Source organism: Callorhinus ursinus, unplaced genomic scaffold (assembly GCF_003265705.2).
Source record: "Callorhinus ursinus isolate GAN/ISIS: 27379988/994484 unplaced genomic scaffold, GSC_fseal_2.0 scaffold1, whole genome shotgun sequence".
NCBI lineage: Eukaryota > Metazoa > Chordata > Mammalia > Carnivora > Otariidae > Callorhinus > Callorhinus ursinus.
The window spans coordinates 57624561-57645360 of NW_027397063.1; the positions used below are offsets into that span (position 1 = coordinate 57624561).

At 35.5% G+C, this 20800-nt stretch overlaps 1 protein-coding gene across 9 annotated transcripts in view; it reads right to left on the bottom strand.

Moving 5' to 3' along the window:
* Nucleotides 1-20800, bottom strand: part of GOLGB1 (golgin B1) — a 98257-nt gene that overhangs the window by 41186 nt on the left and 36271 nt on the right. For 5 of the 9 annotated variants that reach the window (XM_025875017.2, XM_025874999.2, XM_073894226.1 and 2 more), the window contains 6 exons: nt 20515-20640; nt 18177-18299; nt 16982-17095; nt 14934-15336; nt 12661-12770; nt 2870-2984 (listed from right to left, as the gene is read on the bottom strand). In XM_025875017.2, the coding sequence (XP_025730802.1) occupies nt 2870-2984; nt 12661-12770; nt 14934-15336; nt 16982-17095; nt 18177-18299; nt 20515-20640 (991 nt within the window). The remainder of the gene's footprint in view (nt 1-2869; nt 2985-12660; nt 12771-14933; nt 15337-16981; nt 17096-18176; nt 18300-20514; nt 20641-20800) is intronic. The other 4 variants (XM_073894227.1, XM_025875006.2, XM_073894246.1 and 1 more) reach the window with 4 other exon arrangements.

The window sequence follows — 20800 nt, forward strand, 5'->3', positions numbered from 1 at the left end:
AAAATAAATATCCTTAGATGATCTATGTAGAGTGTTTGAGAAAACAGAGGTATGACTGTGAGGCTACTGGAGATGCATGAAATAATCAAGAGGAAAGAAATAAAATAGTTTTGGGAAGATAAAAGATTTATATTATTAAAAAGAAGTGGCACGAGAAGATGAGCTAAAAGACAGAATGGTGCAAGAAAAAAAGAAGTGGTAGGTGATAATAATTAATTTGAGTGAAGTATATATAAATAGTGGAGGGCTTTAAAGAAGAAGGACGCCAGAGCATGTAACAAGTAGCAGCTATTTCTGTGGCATTATTTGGGACTCCTTGGGTAATAAATTTGCCTTGGTTTATCCATAACCCTACTGTGTTCATAATATACATCTTACATTAGGAGTGCCTAGGTGGCTCCATTGGTTAAGCAGCCAACTCTCGATTTCAGCTCAGGTCATGATCTCAGGGTCCTGCGATTGAGCCCTGCATTGGGCTCTGTGCTCAGCAGGGAGTCTCCTTGAGGATTCTCTCTCCCTCTTCTTCTGCCCCTCCCCCTGCTCACGCATGCTCTCTACCTCTCCAAAGTAAATAAATCTTAAAAATATATTTATACATTTTACGTTAATATAGCACTTGTCTTCAATGTTCTTTCACATATGTTCATAAAGACAGCAAGTTTTTGCACTAGAACAGAGCTATGCAATCTCCTCAATGACCATCTAAGGAAACAAAGAATGACATGACCTACAGCTAGTTCAGAGAGCTGGGATCATAATCCAGTCTTCCAAGTTCTACCCCATGTTCTATTTTAATGCACATATATATAAAAAGGGTAGCAGTACCTTCAAAGATAAAAAATATTGATTATTAATATGCCCCCAAGAAGTTTATACTCTTTCTGAGAAGCTAAGACAGATATAGTAAAGGGGAAAAAAGCATATTTTGTACACTACATCTAGATGTCTTAATGTGACCTACATGGGCTCTCATGAGTTGACCCCACTTACTCTACAACCTCCTCTTCAGCACTAACCCTTTTTTGTTCACTCTACTCCCCAAAATACTGGTCTTACTTCTGTCTGCAAACATATCAAGTTTATTCAGACCTCATGGTTATTTGCCCTGCTTTTTTTCTCTGCTTAGAATGCTCTTTGCTCAGCCTGTTTGCATGGCCATCCCCTTTTCATCATTCAGGTTTCAAGTTAACAGAGAGACCTACCCTGACCACTCTAATACTGCTTTCCTCTTCCCCCCAGGCACACCTGCACTTTCTTTTTATTTTTATCATAATACTTATCACTCTCTGAAATGTTCTTATTTATATACCTGTTTATGGCCTATCTTCCCCTCTAATATGCTCAGGGCAGTATCTGCAGGAACTACACTACTGCCTGGCACATAGAATAGGTACCACAGAAATCTGCTAAATGAATGAATGACAATTCATGAAACAAATAAATTCAAGACAGTATATAATGTGTTCAGATACCTCACAAGATTATTTGAGGAAGAGGTACCATGGGTAGAAATGGAAGTACAAAAGGTGAGTTGAATACAATATGACACATGAAGCAAAAGTAACCTGAGACCAAACACAAAAACTAATACAGAAAATCTTAAGGCCAGTGATCCCTGCAGGATAAAGCAAAGAGAACAGAACTCATGTAACACCTCTAAACTATAATAAGCTACGTGACAGTGATAGGTATTGTTTGCAAAACTGCAAAATAAGCATCATGGATAAGGTCTCAAAGAAATGCTTCAAGTGGGTTGAATAATGAGCTGAATTTGTGGTGTTCTTTATGTATCAGCAATGGTGGGCACGGTCTAATAAAGATATATAATCTCCAGTATTTAGAGCTAAGGAGAACTGAAAAATGCTTAAGGTGGAAACTCCCAACTGTCTTTGGAGTTTAAGAAATGGTACAAATTCATTCTCACTCTTAGAAGATAAAGCACAGTAGTCCAGTTTATCAAGGATAAAATAGATCATTAATGCACTATTAACTACATGTTACTAAAACCATCAAGGTTCTTGTGAAGTAAGTGATAAATGGCAGGAAGTATTTATTTTTACTAACTATTCATACAGTCTACCAGAATAAAATGCTAACTTTAGTTCAATCCAACAAAACTTTATTTAGCAGCCACTATTTGCCAGGAACTGTACTAGTTCTTGGCAAAAAGTAAAGCAAAGATGAAAAAGAAAAATTGTTCCTACACTTGAAAGGCTTATACTTTATCTCTGAAGATCTTATAGAATAAAATATAAACATAAACAGATGATTTTAACACAATGTTAAAGGAATGTAAGAACGTTATAGAGGCACAAAAATTTAACCCAACTGACAGGGATCAGGGTCAACTTCCTGAAAAAGATAATACCCTAGTTGAGGCCTGAAAGATGAGTAAGAATTAGCCTGGCTAAAGGGATAGGGTTGTAAGCAGTATATAGCATGAGCAAAACCCAAAAATGTTTTCTACTTTTGGACTTTTATTTATACTGATCTGTGTTACCTCATCCCCCAAATTTATTACCAGAAATGTCCTTTCTTTCTTCATTTTGCCTATTTAAAAATTCGTCATCTTATTAAGGTCCTATTCAAGCCATGCTCCTGAAAAGATTCCTTGACCACTCCAAAATAAATATAATACAGACATCCTGCAGCATTTATAGCCCATAATGCAAAATGTTATACTTACATAAACACTGGTATAGTGCTTTAATTATTTATTGTGTATTAATCCTATCTTTAATAACTACCAGCTGTGCTAAGATCTTTATTGTCATAGAATCAGAAAATCTACATGTTATATATGTAAGTGATAAAAGTAGAGGCACATGTAGGTTAAAAAGAGAGAATTATGGTTTTCATTTATACATACCATTCTCAGCTTTCAGCTCTTCCAGTTCTATAGAACTAAGGAGCAAAGCTCTCTTTTCATTCTCTAGTTCTACCACTTGCTTCTGCAAAAAGGCAATATTCTCCTCAGTGACTGCCTAAATTGTAGAAAGACAACAAATTAATGATTCTCAGTGAAAACTTTCACACTAATGCCCAGGGAGGCTCTGGCATTTTTGTCTTCTACAAGTTCTCTAGCATGAAAATACTTTAAAAATGGCATCTACTTATCTGCATCTTTAAAGTAATGCTTTTTATCAGAAGATAAAAAATCTTTCACACACACTTCTAGTTCTTTGGCTTTCAAATTTAAAAATGGACCCTGGATTACAAAGACAAAAATCTCAAGTGTATTGCATAAGAAAAAAGATTTTCAGGTCCATAAGTAATATTACAAAGTTTGATTAATGCCACTTGATACTAAGGTCACTCTCATATAGGAGACTAAACATGAAGAGAGACTCCCAAAGAAGGACAGGAACAAAAGTTAACATGTAACCTTTAAAAAAGGAAGAAGAGCCATAACTGTTTTGTTTTTTTTCAAGGATAATAAAAATTATCTTGTGCTTCATTTATGCATCCCTATTGGTTTGGTTTTCCTAGTGAGGCATACAACTAATTATGACACATCCTTAATTGTATGTCATTTTATATGTTTTTCTTCTCCAAGGGGATTAATTTATACAATTCTTCATAAAAGTGCAAAATTTTTGAGCCTTGAGGGTCTGTATAGCTCACTCAGTCCTAAATATTCATTTGATGTTTAAAAAAATGGCAAGAGATGAGTTTAAGGATTCTATGACTTTTATCCTGAGGGAAGTTCCCAGTTTTCATTACACTAAGAGCAAGTAAAACACTGATAGAAAAGCCACAGAATGAGAACTTGGAAAATGAGAAGACAGACTTTGGGAGAACCAGAGCTGCCAGACTATGAGAGGCAAAATCAAAGAAAGGAGGAAAAATTCAGCAAGAGGGAGCCCTAAAGTCTATGTATAAACTTAGCCCAATCTCTGGCTGAAGAATGAACTATGCATTTGCAGAGCTGACTCAAAACAGAAGAGCTAAGGCAAAAATAATTTGAGTTTTGAATGCTGCCTATCACACGCCAGAGTTTGTGGTCTGAATCCAAATTACTGGCTTTTAAAAAGTAATCAAAACTCTTCAGAGTTTTAAAAAGAAGAGAATCTTATGAACAAAACATTCACAATATTCAGGTTACAATACAAAATCACTCATCACACAAAGAAACATGGAAATGTTACCTATTCTCAAGAGAAAACATAATCAACAAACACCAAGCACAAAATGATGCAGATTTTAGAAGTAGAAAAAAAGAATTTTAAAGAAGCTATTATAAGTATGCTCAGGACATAGAGGAAAATATGCTCATAAGAGAGGAAAGAAAGGATAGGAAATCTTAGTAGTACAAAGAAACTGCAAAATAATGAACTACCCAGAAATTCTAGAACTAAAAAACAGAATTCCTGAAATGAAATACTCAATGGGTAAGCTTAATAGTAAAATCTAGATGAAAGAAGAAAGTCTTGGTGAACCTGAAGAGAAATCAACAGAAATTATCCAATCTGAAGTTTGAAGAAAAAAAAAAAAGTGAACAGAGCCTCAGGAACTTGTGAGAAAATAAAAGGTTCAATATATTTGTAATTGGAGTACCACAGGAGAGCAAGGACATAATGGAAGGAAAAAATTATTTGAAGAAATAATAACAAAAATTTTTGCAAACATAAGTTTATACATATAAGAAATTCAACAAAATCTAGGTGAGAAAATTACAAAGAAAACCACAACTAAGTATGTCACAAAGATAAGGAGAAAAGTCTTAAAATCATCCAAGAAAAAAACAATACTTTACATGGAGGGGAACAATCATTTGAATAATTTCACCAGTTGTTGAGAGAAAAATGTAGTCCAGGAAATAGTAAAACAGAATCTTTAAAGTCCTGAATTCTGTCCATCCAGAATTACATATCCAGTACAAAATATCATTGAGGAATAAAGGCGAAATAAAGACATTTTTAGATAAGAGAAAACTAAGAGAATTTTTTCACCAATAGATCTGCACTACAAAGATACCACAGGACATTCTAGAGGTCGAAGGAAAATGGTATCAGATGGAAATCTGATTATCAGATAGGAAAGTGCATCACAAATAGTAAACATATGGGTAAGTATAAAAGTCAACATTTTCCTCTTAATTTCTTTCAAATACATATGACTGTTTAAAATATAAATGTTAGGGGTGCCTGGGTGGCTCAGTCGTTGGGTGTCTGCCTTCAGCTCGGGTCCTGATCCCGGAGTCCTGGGGTCGAGCCCCACATCAGGCTTCCTGCTCTGTGAGAAGCCTGCTTCTCCCCCTCCCACTCCCCCTGCTTGTGTTACTTCTCTCGCTGTGTCTCTCTGTCAAATAAATAAATAAAATCTTTAAAAAAAAAAACCAATAAAATATAAATGTTAAAATTGTGTTATGGGACTTCTAACTTTCATTAATATAATACATACAGCACCTACAGCATAAAGAATAGGGAAAGGATTTATGATGACAAGATCTCTACATTTTAGGTGAAGTTTAAAGTAATTACTCTAAGAAGACTGAAAAGTTAAAGATGTATATACTTCCTAAAGCAACCACTTAAAAGTATTTTTGTAAAAAGATATAGCTAAAAATCCAATAGAGGACTTTTGTTTCTGCCAGAGTAAAATGGAACAGACTTATCCTCCCACCTGAAACAACCACAAAAAAAAAAAAAGATAAAATAATGAAACAATAATTTTCAAAATACTAGGGATCAGGCAACTAAGGGGAGTGATCCCTAAGAGGTGGGAAAGAATGAGGTGAGCCTACACCTGACCAAGCTTAATGCATTAAGCCAATTTCCAGGCTGTGACCCAAGAAGGGAAAAACCTAAGCAGAGCCTAGTGGAATCCTTGAGTTGAGGAGGGAAATCAAGGTAAGTGAAGTTCAAAACAGAGCACCAGACAGGAGAGAGCTGTATACAGAAAAAACCCTGGAGATCTGCAGAGGGTCCACAACAAGTATTTGGTGGGGTACAGAGCAGGACATGAATGTGAGGAAGTCATCCAAGGCTATCAGAACTATCCAAAACTATCTGAAGAGATTAGAAAACAATACTTGGTGCTGCACAGAGCCTGGAGGAGTGCTTGCTCCCACAGCCAAATGTGGAAAACTTAAGACTTCACAAGGTATCGAGTAGAATACTCAGTGAGGTCTTGCCTCAGTAGCAAGGAATGACTGAGTACTGATGGAGACCTGCCTAATAAATCAAAGAAGCAAGACCCAAAAGGATCGAATTTTTTCAAGTAACTTAACTGCATCCCATTAAAATATTTATGTGAATACAAATATACCCAGTACCCACAGTGTCTGGCAACCAATCAAATATTAGGAATGCACAGAAGCAGGAAAATATAAGCCACAATGAAGAGAATAATCAACTGAAACTGACCCAGGACTGACATAGATGTTAGAAATAAAAGATAAGGACTTTACAGACAAGGAAAGATAAATACCATATGATTTCACTTCTAGGCGGAATTTAAAAAACAAACAAAAAGCAGAAACAGACCCATAAATACAGAGAACAAAATGATAGTTGCCAGAGGGGGTGGGGGGGCAAAATGGGTGAAGGGGAGTGGGAGGTACTGGCTTCCCAGTTATGGAATGAATAAGTTACAGGGATGAAAGGCACAGCATAGGGAATATAGTCAATGGTTCTATAATAGCATTGTATGGTGAGCATTGCATAATATACAGAATTGTTGAATCACTATGTTGTACACTTGAAAGTAATGTAACACTGTGTGTCAACTATATTTCAATTAAAAAAAGATAAGGCTGGGGCACCTGGGTGGCTCAGTCAATTAAACATCTGACTCTTGATGTCAGCTCTGGTCTTGATCTGAGGGTTGCGAGTCCAAGCCCCGCACTGGGCTACTTAAAATAGAGCCTACTTAAAATAAATAAATAAATAAATAAATAAACAAATACATAAATAAAAAGGGCATTAAAAAAGTTTTAACTGCATTCTGTATATGCAAAAAGATCAAATAAAACCATAGAATATATATTTTAAAAGCCCAAGCAAACTTCTAGAAAAGAAAATTGCAATGTTTCAGATAAATAAAACATGAGATGGGATTAACAACAAATTGGACATTAAGGAAGAAAAGATTAGTGAACTTGAAGACATGAAATAGAAACTCAAACAAAAGAAAAAAAACCCAAAACCATTAAAAGAGCGTCAGTGGGTTCTAGAAAAACTTCAAGTAATCTAATATAGGTGTGAATGGATTCCCCAAAGGAGGGGAGAGAATCAGAAAACATTATTTGACTAGTTAATGGTGGAAAATTTTCCAAACTGATGAAAACTATAAATACAAAGATTCAAAAGGCTCCATCAACTCCAAGCACAAGAAACAAAGAAAACTACACTAAGGTACAGCCTAATCTAAGTATTCAAAACCAGTTATAAAACCCTAAAAGCAGCCAGGAAAAGAAAAAAAAAGGCAAGGATGATGATAGCAGATTTCTTGTCAAAAAAAAAAATGCAAGAAAAAAGACTGTAGGGTAACAGCCTTGAAGCACTGAAAGAAAAAAAAACTATCAATGTAGAATTCTGTAGTCAGCAAAAATATCTTTCGACAACAATGGAGAGATAAAGATGTCTTCAGACATATAAGAGCTTTAAGAAATCACCAGCAGACCTGCACAATCATGCACATGCACACACATGCACACACACACACACACACGCAAGTTAAAGGAAGTCCTTCAGGCAGAGAGAAAACAATACCAGATGGGAATATGAAACTACACCAGAGTTCACCAACTTTCAGGCCTTCTACCTATTTTTGGAAGTAAAGTTTCACTGGAAGTCTGTCACAACCATTTGTCTGCCTTTGTTCTATGTCTGCTCTTGCTTTATAATGGCAGTTGAAGAGCTGCAAAAAAGACTATATGGCTCACAAGCCTAAAATATTCACTATTTGACCCTTTTCAGAAACAGACTGCCAATCCCTGATCTACTCTAAAGAATAAAAAGTACCAGAAATAGTAACTGCAGTGATAGTTAAATATTTTATTATTTGACTGTCTTTAAAAGATAATTGAATAAAATAACCATTTACATAACAATTTGTTTATATATGTTATATTTTTGTATTTTTTGTTTATAATATGTAGGTCAGTAAAACAATAATAACATAAATCCCAGAGGTGAAGAAATGCAAGTATGTGAGTATAAAGTTCTTATTCTATACAGGAAGCAGCATAATACTATGTGAAGGTAAACTATGATAAAGATAGAGACTATAATCCATAATGTGGCCACTAGAATAACAAAACAAAGAATTATAACTAATAACCTATAAGAAGAGAAAAACAAAATCATAAAAAGTACTCAACCTAGTTATTTAAAGGAAGAGAAAGTAAAAAAAAAAAGATAAAACAATTGGTAAAATAGAAAACAAATAGCAAGGGGAGAGGACTTTTGAAATTATATCAATAACATCATGTAAATGGGTCTGAACACTCCAGTTTTCAAGGCAGAGACTGACATACTGGATGAGAAGGAGGCTCAAATTCTGTGCTGCATATAAGCAATGCACTTTAAATACAAAGATACAAATAGGTTTAAAGTAACAGAATGAAAAAAAGATACATCTTTTGACACCAGTATAAAGAAAAGCCAGGTGCCTGGTTGGCTCAGTCAGCTTCTCCCTTTGCCCCTCGCCCTGCTTGTGTGCTTTCTTGCTCTCTTTCACTCTCATTCTCGCTCTCAATTAAACAAATAAAATCTTAAAAAAAAAAAAAAGTCCAGTAGCTATATTAATATCAAACAAAAGGACATTTCAAAGCAAAGAATGTCACAAATGTCACCAGGGATAAAGGTCATTCCATAATGATAAATGGGTCACTTAATTAAGACCTAAAAATCCTAAATGTTTAAGCCCATAGTAACCCAGCTTGAAAATACATGATGTGAAACCTGACAGAACAAGGAGAAATAGATAAATCCACAACTATAATCTGAGATCTTAATACTCCAGTCAATAAGTGAGAGAACAAGCAGAAAAGCAACAAGGATATAGTATACTTGAATAATACTATCTACCAACCTTACATGATAGACATTTATAGAACACTCCAGTCAATAATAGCAAACTATACATTATTTTCAAGTACACATGGAACATTTGCCAAAAGAGACAATATTCTGGGCCATAAAAGTCTCAATCAATTCTAAAAGATTCAAATTATACAAAGTATGTTCTGACCACAATAGAATTAAAATAAAAAACAGTGCTCGCTTCGGCAGCACATATACTAGAATTAAAATAAAAATCAGAAATAGAAAGAGCTCTGAGCACATCATCCCCAAAAATCTGGAAACTAAATAACCCAAGGCAGAGAAGAAATCAAATAGGAAATTAATATTCTGAAGTGAAAATGAAAACACAACAGAATTTGTGGGATATGCCAAAGCAGATTATAGGGAGAAATTTATAGTACAAAACACCTATGTGAGAAATACGAAAGTTCTCAAACCAGTGGCCTCAGCCTCTACCTTAAGAAGCTAAGAAAAGAGGAAATCAAATCCAAAATAAACAAAAGAAAGGAAATAATAAGTAGATATCAATAAAATAGAAAACAGAAAACAAAAGAGAATCAATGAAACCAAAACTGATTTTCTGAGATCAGTAAAGTTAGTAAACCTTTGGGCAGTCTAACCTGTATAAGAGAGAAAACACAAATTACAAGTATCAGGAATAAGAAAGCTGACATCACTATGGTTCTACAGATATTAAAAGGGATAATTAGGGACGATTGTGAACAGCTTTAGTCCTATAAATTTGACACTTTAGATGAAATGGACAAACTCCCTAAAAGATATAAAACCCCAAAGATCAGTAAAAAAGAAATAGATAACCTGAATAGCCATATAGCTACAAATGGAATTAGTAGAGAAAAATGCACCCACAAAGATAACTCCAGGACTAGATGGCTTCACTGGTGTATTTCCACAAAGCATTAAGGAAAATATAATACCCAGTCTACACAAAATCTTCCCCCAAAAAACTGAAGAGGAAGGAATACTTCCCAATTCATTCTAAAAGGCCAGCATTACTCATACTGCAAAACCAGATAAAGAAATTACAAAAAACTACAACAAACATTCCTCATGCACACAGACGCAAAACTTTAAAACAAAATTTTAACAAATGTAATTCAACAAAATAGAAGGATACTGTGTCATTACCAAGGGAGGCTTATCCCTGGAACTCTCATACACTGATGGTGGGAATGGAAAATGGTACAAACCACTTTGCAAACAGTCTGGCAGTATCTTAAAACCTCCCAAATACCTACATGACCCAGGCATTCCACTGTGAGATATTTACTGAGAGTAAAGAGAGCATAGGTCCAAACAAATATTTGTAAAAGAATATTCACAGAAGCTTTATTTATAATAGCCAAAAACTGTCAACAATCCAAATAAACCTTGACCCTTACCTTACACCACACACAAAAATTTATGTGAGGTTCAGAGACTTAACTGGGAAAGTTAAAACCATAAAGCTTGTGGAAGGACACAAGAGAAAATTCTTCATGACTTGGCATTAAGCAAAGGTTTCATAGTTAGGAGACAGAAAATGATATCCATAAAAAAATTGATAAATGATAGATTTCATCAAAATTATAAAATGTCTGCTAATTAAAAGACATCATGAAGAACATGAATAGGAGGGAAGTTACAGTGTGAGAGAAAACAGTCACCAAAAAGATCTGAAAATAAACTGACATTCAGAATATATAAAGAATCCCTACTACTTGGTAATAAAAGGACAAAGAACTTGATTTTTTAAGTGGAGGAATGACTTGAAAAGACACTTCATCAAAAGAAGATATATATAAATGGCCAAGAATCTCAAGAAAAAATGTCAAACATCATTTATCATCAGGGAAATGAAAATTAAAACTATGAGATACCACTATGCACCCATAAGAATGGCTAAAATTTTTTAAACTGACAGTATCAAATCTTGGAAAAGATGTAGAACAATTAGAATTCTCATATATCTTAGGTGGGAATATAAAATAATATGACTTTGGGAAATGATCTGGCCGTTTCTTATAAAGCTAAATACATACTCTATGGCCCAGCAATTCCTCAGCTAGTATTTACTGAGGACAAATGAAAACATATGTCCACACAAATACTTGTACAAGTATGTTTATAGCAGCTTAATTCATAATGGCCAAAACATGAAAAAGCCCAGGTATTCATCAACAGGAAATTACAGCACAATAATGCAAAAGGAAAATGCAGTATATTCACAAAATGGAATACTTCTCAGCAATATAAAAGAGTATATTATGATATAAGAAACAATCTGGATGAAACTCAAAACATGCTGAGTGTAAGAAGCTTTACACAAAAGAGCATATATATTACATGATTACATTTACATGATGTTGTAAAACAGGCAAAATTAATCTATGGTGAAAAAAACAAAACACTGGTCAGCCCTAGAAGGTTAGGATGTGATTGGCTGTGAAAGGATATGAGGATACTTTGTAGGGTGATAATGATATATCTTGACAGGGATTTGAGTAACACAGGTGTATGCATTTGATAAAACTCAATGAACAGTACACTTAATATTTATACGTTTCATGTTCTGTAAAATTTATTACTTCAAAGAAAAAGAACTATTAATAAATATAAAATTTAGTCAGTGATATGCATGCTGAAAAAGGTACTCATGTCTACAACTTGCTGTGAAACACAAAAAATTAAGATGAATTGGTGGATGGATAAATGGATATTTGAGAAAGCAAATATAGTAAAATGTTGACAGAATCTAGATAGTAGGTATATAGGTGTTCAGTAACAAATTCTTTCAATTTTTTTGCAATTACTGAAAAATGTTCTTAAACATTGGAGAAAAAAGTTGTGATTTTGAGAACAGAAGAGATTGGAAAGCCTAGATGCTAGAAACCAGGAAGCAAAAATTTTTATCAGTGCACAGTACTGCCCAGGGACCATGGAACTCTGCTGGTCATAATGTCAGTTTGGAAGGGTATAATCTTGTAATGGAGATGAATAAATCCAGTTATCCCAGCTTGACACTAGCCAATTAAGATCATCAAACTAACTCTCCTTGTTCTGATAATCATGCTTTATAAGCAGCCTTCTGGTGATTATAATATAGCTTCCCATAGAGATTTTTAGAGAAGGCAAAGAGAATATACTGGCCAAACAACAGCTAATTGGTAATTAAAGTTTTACTGTTAATTAATTAATGGGAGGATTATGATTTCTATAATAGACTTTTAAGTCTGGTTAGACTGAATTATGTGCATTAAAGCTGATCAAATTTCAGTCTACCAAAAACAAAACTGACTTCTCAGCTGAGAAAACTGATTACAAGATCAAAAACAATGATTTATTTTCAATACAGAATTGTAAGACCTTAGAATCAGAAAGGCTCCTGAAAGCATAGTGCTTGTTATCTATTATTTTCTCATTAATCATTGTTGAGACACTAACTTAATGTTTTTCATCATTCCTTTCAAATGGAATCAACTCCAAAAAAGCATCTTATCAGGCAGAAAAGACTTAAATTATTTTCTGGATAAAAGACAGCTTATATTACTTTCTGGACCATTAGAGCACCCAAGTATGATACAGCAAAGACAAACATCATATTCATTAGAAGCATACACTTAATTACCTGTGTATCCTCAGTATCTGGGAGAGAAGTCTGAGATGCTGTTTCATGTTTTTGCAAGATTGGTCTGCTTAGAAATTGGCTAATTTCTTTGGATTTTTGCTGAAGTTGATCTAAGGAAAAGAAAGTAAGTAAAGAGAAATGATCTCTGCTGCAAGTCTGAAACTTGGTAAGCTATTACCTTCTAGAGATACACCACATGCTATTCACTCTAGGTCAGTTATCTTAATTAAAACTATGATACCAATGACAACATGTTTGTAACTGTTTAAATGCTCTGAAGGACCAAAGGGCATCTCAGTAAACCACTTCCTTAAAAGGTAAAATAAAATGGGCTTAGAATTTTTCACAAAGTCATTTTTCTTTTCCCCCTTGAAAATGCCTTTAGTATTTTTAAATTTTATTTTCTTCACTCTTCACTGAAGCATTATGAATCCCACTGAGATAAGATAGCACAACTCTAAACATGTACATAGTCCAGTTAAGAGGACAGTGTGCTCATGTAACACACTGTTTCCATGTAATACCCCTGGAGGCTTTCTGGTTAATGTTCAGTTCCTCAATAGAGATCTTAAGTCTTTCTAAAATCTTTCCATTAAATATTCTATTAGAATTAAATTAAATTAGAGGCATGTATTACTTTATTTTTTAAGATTTATTTATTTATTTATTTGAGAGAGAGAGAGCAAGAGAGAAAGTGTGTGCACTCTGGTGAGGAAGGGGCAGAGGAAGAGGAGAGAGAAAATCCCAAGCGGATTCCACACTAAGCGTGGAGTCCAATGTGGGACTTGATCCCACAACCCATGAGATCAGAATCTGAGTCGAAATCAACAATCAGATGCTTAACCAACTGAGCCACCCAGGTGCCTCTGTATTACTTTAATAATAACGCTTTTTAAAAAAATAAGTTTTCACTAAACCTTCTTACAGGATAAAAGTTTTCCTTAGAAAGAGCTTATCACCTTTAAGTATTCAGATCCATGTTTGGAAGTAAGGATGAAGCCATGCAATCCAGTCTCCCTACCTATGCACCGAGATCTAGCCTGAGTTTTCCATTTTTATATTTTTTTAATTAATTTTATTTTATTATGTTAATTACCATACATCATTAGTTTTTGATGTAGTGTTCCATGATTCATTGTTTGCGTATAACACCCAGTGCTTCATGCAGTATGTGCCCTCTTTAATACCCATCACCAGGCTAACCCATTCCCACACCCCCTCCCCTCTAAAACCCTGTTTGTTCCTTAGAGTCCATAGTCTCTCATGATTCGTCTCCCCCTCCGATTCCCCCCCTTCATTTTTCCCTTCCTACTATCTTTTTTTCTTTCTTTTTTTTTAACATCTAATGTATTATTTGTTTCAGAGGTACAGGTCTGTGATTCAACAGTCTTACACAATTCACAGCGCTCACCATAGCACATACCCTCCCCAATGTCTATCACCCAGCTACCCCATCCCTCCCACCCCCCACCATTTCAGCAATGCTGTTTGTTTCCTGAGATTAAGAATTCCTCATAGGATCTGTACTTCTGAAACAAATAATGCAATATATGTTAAGAAAAAAAAAATAGAAGAAGAAGAAGATAGCAGGAGGGGAAGAATGAAGGGGAGTAAGTCGGAGGGGGAGACAAACCATGAGAGATGATGGACTCTGAAAAACAAACTGACGTTTCTAGAGGGGAGGGAGTGGGGGGATGGGTTAGCCTGGTGATGGGTATTAAAGAGGGCACGTTTTGCGTGGAGCACTGGGTATTATGCACAAACAATGAATCATGGAACACTACATCAAAAACTAATGATGTAATGTATGGTGATTAACATAACAATAAAAAATTAAAGAGAATTCCTCATATCAGTGAGATCATATGATACTTGTCTTTCTCTGACTTATTTCGCTTAGCATAATACCCTCTAGTTCCATCCACATCACTGCAAATTAGCCTGAGTTTTCCAAAAATTAATTCAAATCCTACTCATTTCAGTCACTGAACCCTTCAGACGGAAGTCATGTTTCACATAGCATTCTTTTTAATATATGACACATCACTATCAATAGTTTTTATTACCGTAATGATAATTATAATATTAAGCCAGATTATAACTTCAGCCAGCGACAGGAGAGATGACAACAAATTCAGGAGAGATGAATTCTTAATTCTTCTACTGATTCAACTGATTTGAGCAAATCATGTCATTAACAGATCCCAGAAATTTGGAAATAGGAGCTACTCAGGTGCTAGACAAGAGGACTTGAAAGGCAATCAAATACTGACCTTTCAGTTGTTGAACGGCCTGGGCTGAATGAACTGCCTGTTCACTCTTATCTTGGACAAGCTTTGAATTTTCCTCCTTTAAAGCATCACAGGCAGAGTGTAGTTCTTGCTCAGTCTTTTGAAGACTCAAAATGTGAGAGATCTTCTCTTCCATTTCTGCTTTGTGCTTCTGTTCCAAAGCACTGTACCGGGACTGTAGTTCAGCCTGAGCTTGACCTGCTTGCTCAAGCTGTTCCAGAAGATGATGCATTTCTTCCTGCAGGTTATGGAAGGATAATTTTCTCTCTGCCACCTCAAGTTGCATCTTTTCCATCAGAATCTTGGACTCTTGTCTTTCTGTTTCCACAGTGTTCCTTAAAGTACTGTGCTCAGCTTCCATCTGCTGTAACTGCTGAGAGAGCATCTAAGAAAAAAGGCAAAGCCTCATAAGCCATAAATTCATTCTTTCATTTCAATACGCATAGTGAAGTGCCTCTTCTAGGTGAAGCATGGGGCTAGACACTCAGGAACTAACCTACAATTTCATAAGACCCTGTCTTTGCTTCTTGATACTTCTAGCAATTTATACTCATACACATTTATTTGTGCCATTATCTCTTACTTTCTGTCTCTCTCATTACAAAATAAGTTCAATAAGGGAAGGGACTTTGTCTGTTTTATCATCATTGTTCTCCAGCACCTAGCACAGTACATGTCATATTGAGTACCTGGTGCTCACTAAATACTGAATTAATGAATGAATGCAGTCCCTGCCCTCATGGAACTCAGAGTTCAGTGGGACAGTCACATTTAACCAGATAATTATAATACAAAAATGGTAGAGGCCATGAGAGAGATACTTATAAGGTATTAACAGGAGCAGAGAAGAAGGGAAATTCACCAAAAGTCACATAGCTGTAACTACTTATATAGTAACTATCTAGTAAGAGGCACAAGTGAGATTTGAACCCAACTATGTGATGACAGTGAGAGAGGTGCCTTGGGATCAGGATATAGGTTTTATTAGGATGGGAGATACGGGAAAATGCTTCTATGCGAGAAAGTCCTCCTCAAGGAAAGTTGAAAATTTAGAAGGAGATGACGGACTTCCTCCAGCAGCATGCAGCACCCAGCTGAACAAGCAGAGAATGTGGACTGTAGCACTGATTCCACATTAGTACTTGGCTCCTTGGATGTGGTAAGTTAAGGACACGGGGAATCCAAGGGCTGATAAAAGAATAGTCCAAATGGTCAAACAGGGGGCAATAGCACACTGGGAAAGGAGAGAGCCCAAGAAGGAACTAACATACCAGAGGAACAAAGTGAAAAGGATTGAGGGATCTCAATGAGAATGAAGGTCAGGACAGTCTGAGAAAGGGAATTACAGGATGGGTTACAGCCTGGGAGGAGACATTTGACCTTAACATTTTGGAACATCAGTGTCTGATCACTTTAGATTCAGGGAATATTGCAGGCTGAATTACTTCAAGCCAACAGAGAATCAACCAAAACAATGGATAGTACCTAAAGCACAAGAACCATTTGAGATAGCAAAGGAAACTCACTAGAGGACAGTATGACAGTCTAGAGAAACCAGGGTCCTAGACCTAAAAGCACAAAGAAAAACAGCCACAATAAAATATGTGAAATGCAAGCTTCATCAGAGAAGGAACGTTATCTGTTTTGCTCATCATTGTTAGCACCACCACTTAAGCACAGGGTATTTGTTGAAAGAATGAATAAATGGCATCAATTCTCAGAAGACCTAATGATTTTATACATGCTGCCTGGAAACTAAAGTGGAAATGGGGACACCTGGGTGGCTCAGTCAGACTCTTAGGTTTCGGCTCAGATCATGATCTCAGGGGTGTGAGATGGAGCCCCGTGTCAAACTCTGCCCTGGATGTGGAGCCTGCTTAAGATTCTCTCTCTCTCCCCCTCTGCCCCTTCCCACATACCCCCCCAAAATAAATAAATAAATAAATAAATAAATAAATAAATAAATAATAAAATAAGTGGAAATGAATACTCCACTCCCAAGGCAGGCAGTAAAGCTCACAAGGCAGTACCTGGTTTTTCTGTTCAGCGGTTGTCAGCTCCTGTTGCAGCAAGCCCACGACCTGAGCACGGCCCAATAAGGCTTCTTCATGCTCTTCAAGCTTTCTCTGCAGCACCCTCAATTTCTGAGAAGGAAATGTTTTAGATATAATGTGCTAAACCAATGAGCACCATTATCTGTTTATCTTTCAAAAGATCATCTAGATTTGTGTACTTAAGGTTTCTGAATGTTGAGGATGGCAGGTTAAAGAGTAGGACACCAGCATGCCATGTTCCCCAACCAGCAGCAAAAAATAATCTCCAAAAATGCCTTCTCCAGTACACTGACAACAGCTAAACTGAGACACAAGCAAGCCCCTGAATTAGGGAGTCTTTCCAATAATCAAGAAAATGATACATCCACTTTTAAAATTATAGAGTCGATGTCCTACACCTAAGTAACATAAGTACGTGTATATCTCACTCACCAAAGAGAACATTCTCTGCAGGCAAGAACCATTTCTCTTCTAGCTTCATGCACAGGACATGCACTCGATAAACATTTGTTGGATAAATAAATCAATAATACGTGTATACATTAATATTCTACTTCAAAAAGTATATTCTGAAGGATTACTTAGGACTTGGAAGAAGTTTTCACTCAAAAACAATTAAATGGATCAACCATGAAATACCACTGGAGCACTTTTGGTTACCACACTGAAGTACACACTAAATAAAAACAAATACCTTTGAGTTAGTAGATGATAAAAACAATGAAGCCAATTTCCAAAATATACTCAATTATTTTTTTTAAGAATAATCAATTTAGTAAGAGACTTTATGGTTTCAAAATCACTCCTTTTCATCTTTAATTTTTTCAAAGTTTAAAACTGGCTTCATTGATTTGAAGCTTTGGCTCAGGTCTTTAATGAAGCTACAATTGGCAAACTGAAGAGAAACCAATTTCTGACTACCACATACATTTGCCAATTAAATTCAGCTTTTCAGTACCAACAACCTGGTTAGACACATAAAAGGCAAGGTAAGGACAAGAAAAAATAAATAACTAATATGCAACAGAAGACAAGATCATCAAAAATAAGCCAAATAAGGAGCACACTAAAACCAAGTGGAAAGCAGTACGTAAAGGTAAAAAAGTAGCTGTGATCATTTAATTAAATGTTAACCAAATGACAGTCATTCTACTATGTTTTAGCAACACACCTGTTGCATCTCTGTTTCCACATCTGCCTGGGTTACTAACTGAAGAAGCTCATCTTCATGAAGACGAACTTGTGTTTCAAAGCGGGCATCTTTCTCTCGGACCACCTGCTGCATGGAACTCAACTAAAGACACACACCAAAGAAACTATACACGTTACACTCCCCGAATATTGCACAAACAAAACTCACACACTGTTCTCCAAAGACGGACACTGAGAACTGATAGACAATAGATTTTAATTAAATTTTTAATGCCAAGGATGAGATTGTTGGAAGAGAGGCCTGACAGTAACTTCCAAATATAAGAGAAATCCTATTATCAAACTCAGAAATCAGCCCAAATATAAATTTTGATGAAAAATTATATTTGCATGGTTATTAGAAATGTTTAAATATACAAGAGGTATATACTTGGATGGGAGGTATATCTTTCAAAAGTTCTACAGAGATTAGAATATTAAAACTACAAAGTGAAATTAGATTTCTCTTAAGTCTTAGGCACATTAATGGCACACTCATGGTCTTAAAACTTGCAGTGAAATTATCATACCCTATAAGTCAAACTTCAAACTAACAGATCTTTTATTCAAAATTCTCTACAACTGGAATAAATCCCACTTGATCATGGTGAATGATTTTTTTTTAATGTACTGTTGGATTCGTTTTGCTAGTATTTTACTGAGAATTTCTGCATCCATATTCATCAGGGATACTGGCTAGTCTTATCTTCAAAGAACTGCTTCTACCAAAGAACTTGGTATATTTCCAAACCCACACCACCTCCCCAGCTATTTTCGGCCATCATTACTTGCAGGTTTCTAGATCACCCTCACTTGTAACTGGCTCTTAACAGAATAAAATGGAAATAAATTGACTGTGAGCTGTTTAGTATCAGTGTTTTAGTTTTGTTTTGAGGATGTATGTGTCTGCAGATGAATGCCTGCTGCTTTGTTTCCTTAAGATCTGTAGTTGAGCATGCTGACCTGGTCTTAGCTTGCCCATTTTGTATTGGTCCTTCAACTATTGCTAATTTCTCAATTTGTGACACCCTGAATTGACCTCGGCTCTCCTTCTACATAGGAAAAAAATCTTCATAATTTTTTTGATTATCTGAATTGACATTACTAATTTGGAATCCTGTGTTGCAAGTGTACAGGTACTGGCGTCCTTCATTAGCCAAATGCATCTACAGATCCTTTCCTATAAATGTACTGTATTCTTTTTTCTCTCTGTGATCTTGCTCAGACCATTTCCCACAAATGGAATACTTTCAACTCTCTTGTTGAGATTATTATCTATCCATCACAGTTTTGCCTAAATCCTAATTTTTCTATATAACTTCCTTGGATGTCACACTCATGGTAACCTCCTTCACCTCTCAAAATTCTTTCCATTTGTGCTGATGCTTACTATTCACTTATTCTGAATGGCTTGCATTATGATGGATCTGTTAATATATTTATATTATTCGCTTTCCATGTTTTAAGCCACGCGGTAAAAATCACATTTTGCATTTCTCCATCATACGTTGTATATAGTGCTTATACATAAAAAGAACATAATAAAAGCTAATAGGTAAAAATAAGGATTTCAAGATATACAATTTTAACTGTATACACAGCAGCAGGCCATCCATGGACAGAAAACATCATTAATACCATAAGTTATCAAAAAATGAAACACTCGGTGGAAAAGAATAGCTATCATGCAAAGATGCTTCAGGGGAAAAAAGTTTCACAAGTCAAAAGCATTCTCAAAGAAAAAATACAGAGGTGGGTGGTCAAACTGGAAATTTAGAAAAACAGTCAGACAGAAGGAGTTGAGAATGCCAGTCCAAACAGTCTGATCCTGGTATCAGAAACAAATATGAGGAATATTACAAACTAGTGCCATTTAACATCGAATCATGTAACCTATACCACTTTCTCATTATATGTTCACTAAGTAATCTTCTGATTATAATTTAACTTCCTATTAAGGTTTTACTATAGGGAAAGAATGGACCTAATCATTTGTATTTTTTTGGTTTATCTACCAGTCTCTTTCAAACAACGTGAGTCCATTCCTAAGAGACTGAATGTCTGTGTGCTATTAAAACCAAATTTCAGGCTTGTAGAACTAAGAAACAGCTGTAAAAAATAGGCTATGGCAAATTCATCAAGGTAAATAACACTTCTAATTTCTACTACTACTACACTCTTCTAATTCCTACTATAACATTCTAGCTACTATACTTTTATATACTAAGGTTTTAGAAGGTGACTGTCTGAATTGGCTTGTTACCATTAGACTTTCATGATTCTTTATTCTAATGCTTATGAGGTACCTTCCAACCTACCTGAGCAGCTTGCTCTGCCTGTGTCTGGCTGAGCTGGGCTTTCAGAGTGCTAATGAGTTCCTCCTTCTCTTGGAGCTGTTGCTTCATTGTTAAAAATTCTTCTATCTCTGTTGAACTCTTATCAAACTGAAGACACAGAAAGGAAAAAATATTTATTTAAACAAAAGAATTAGCACTCCTAATTCTTTGACCTCCCTTTCTCAACTGCCCAAAATACCTACCAATATCCTTCTAATTTGCACTTAACACAAAAGGGAACTGCATGTGCTAGGGTTTTTAAAAAAAG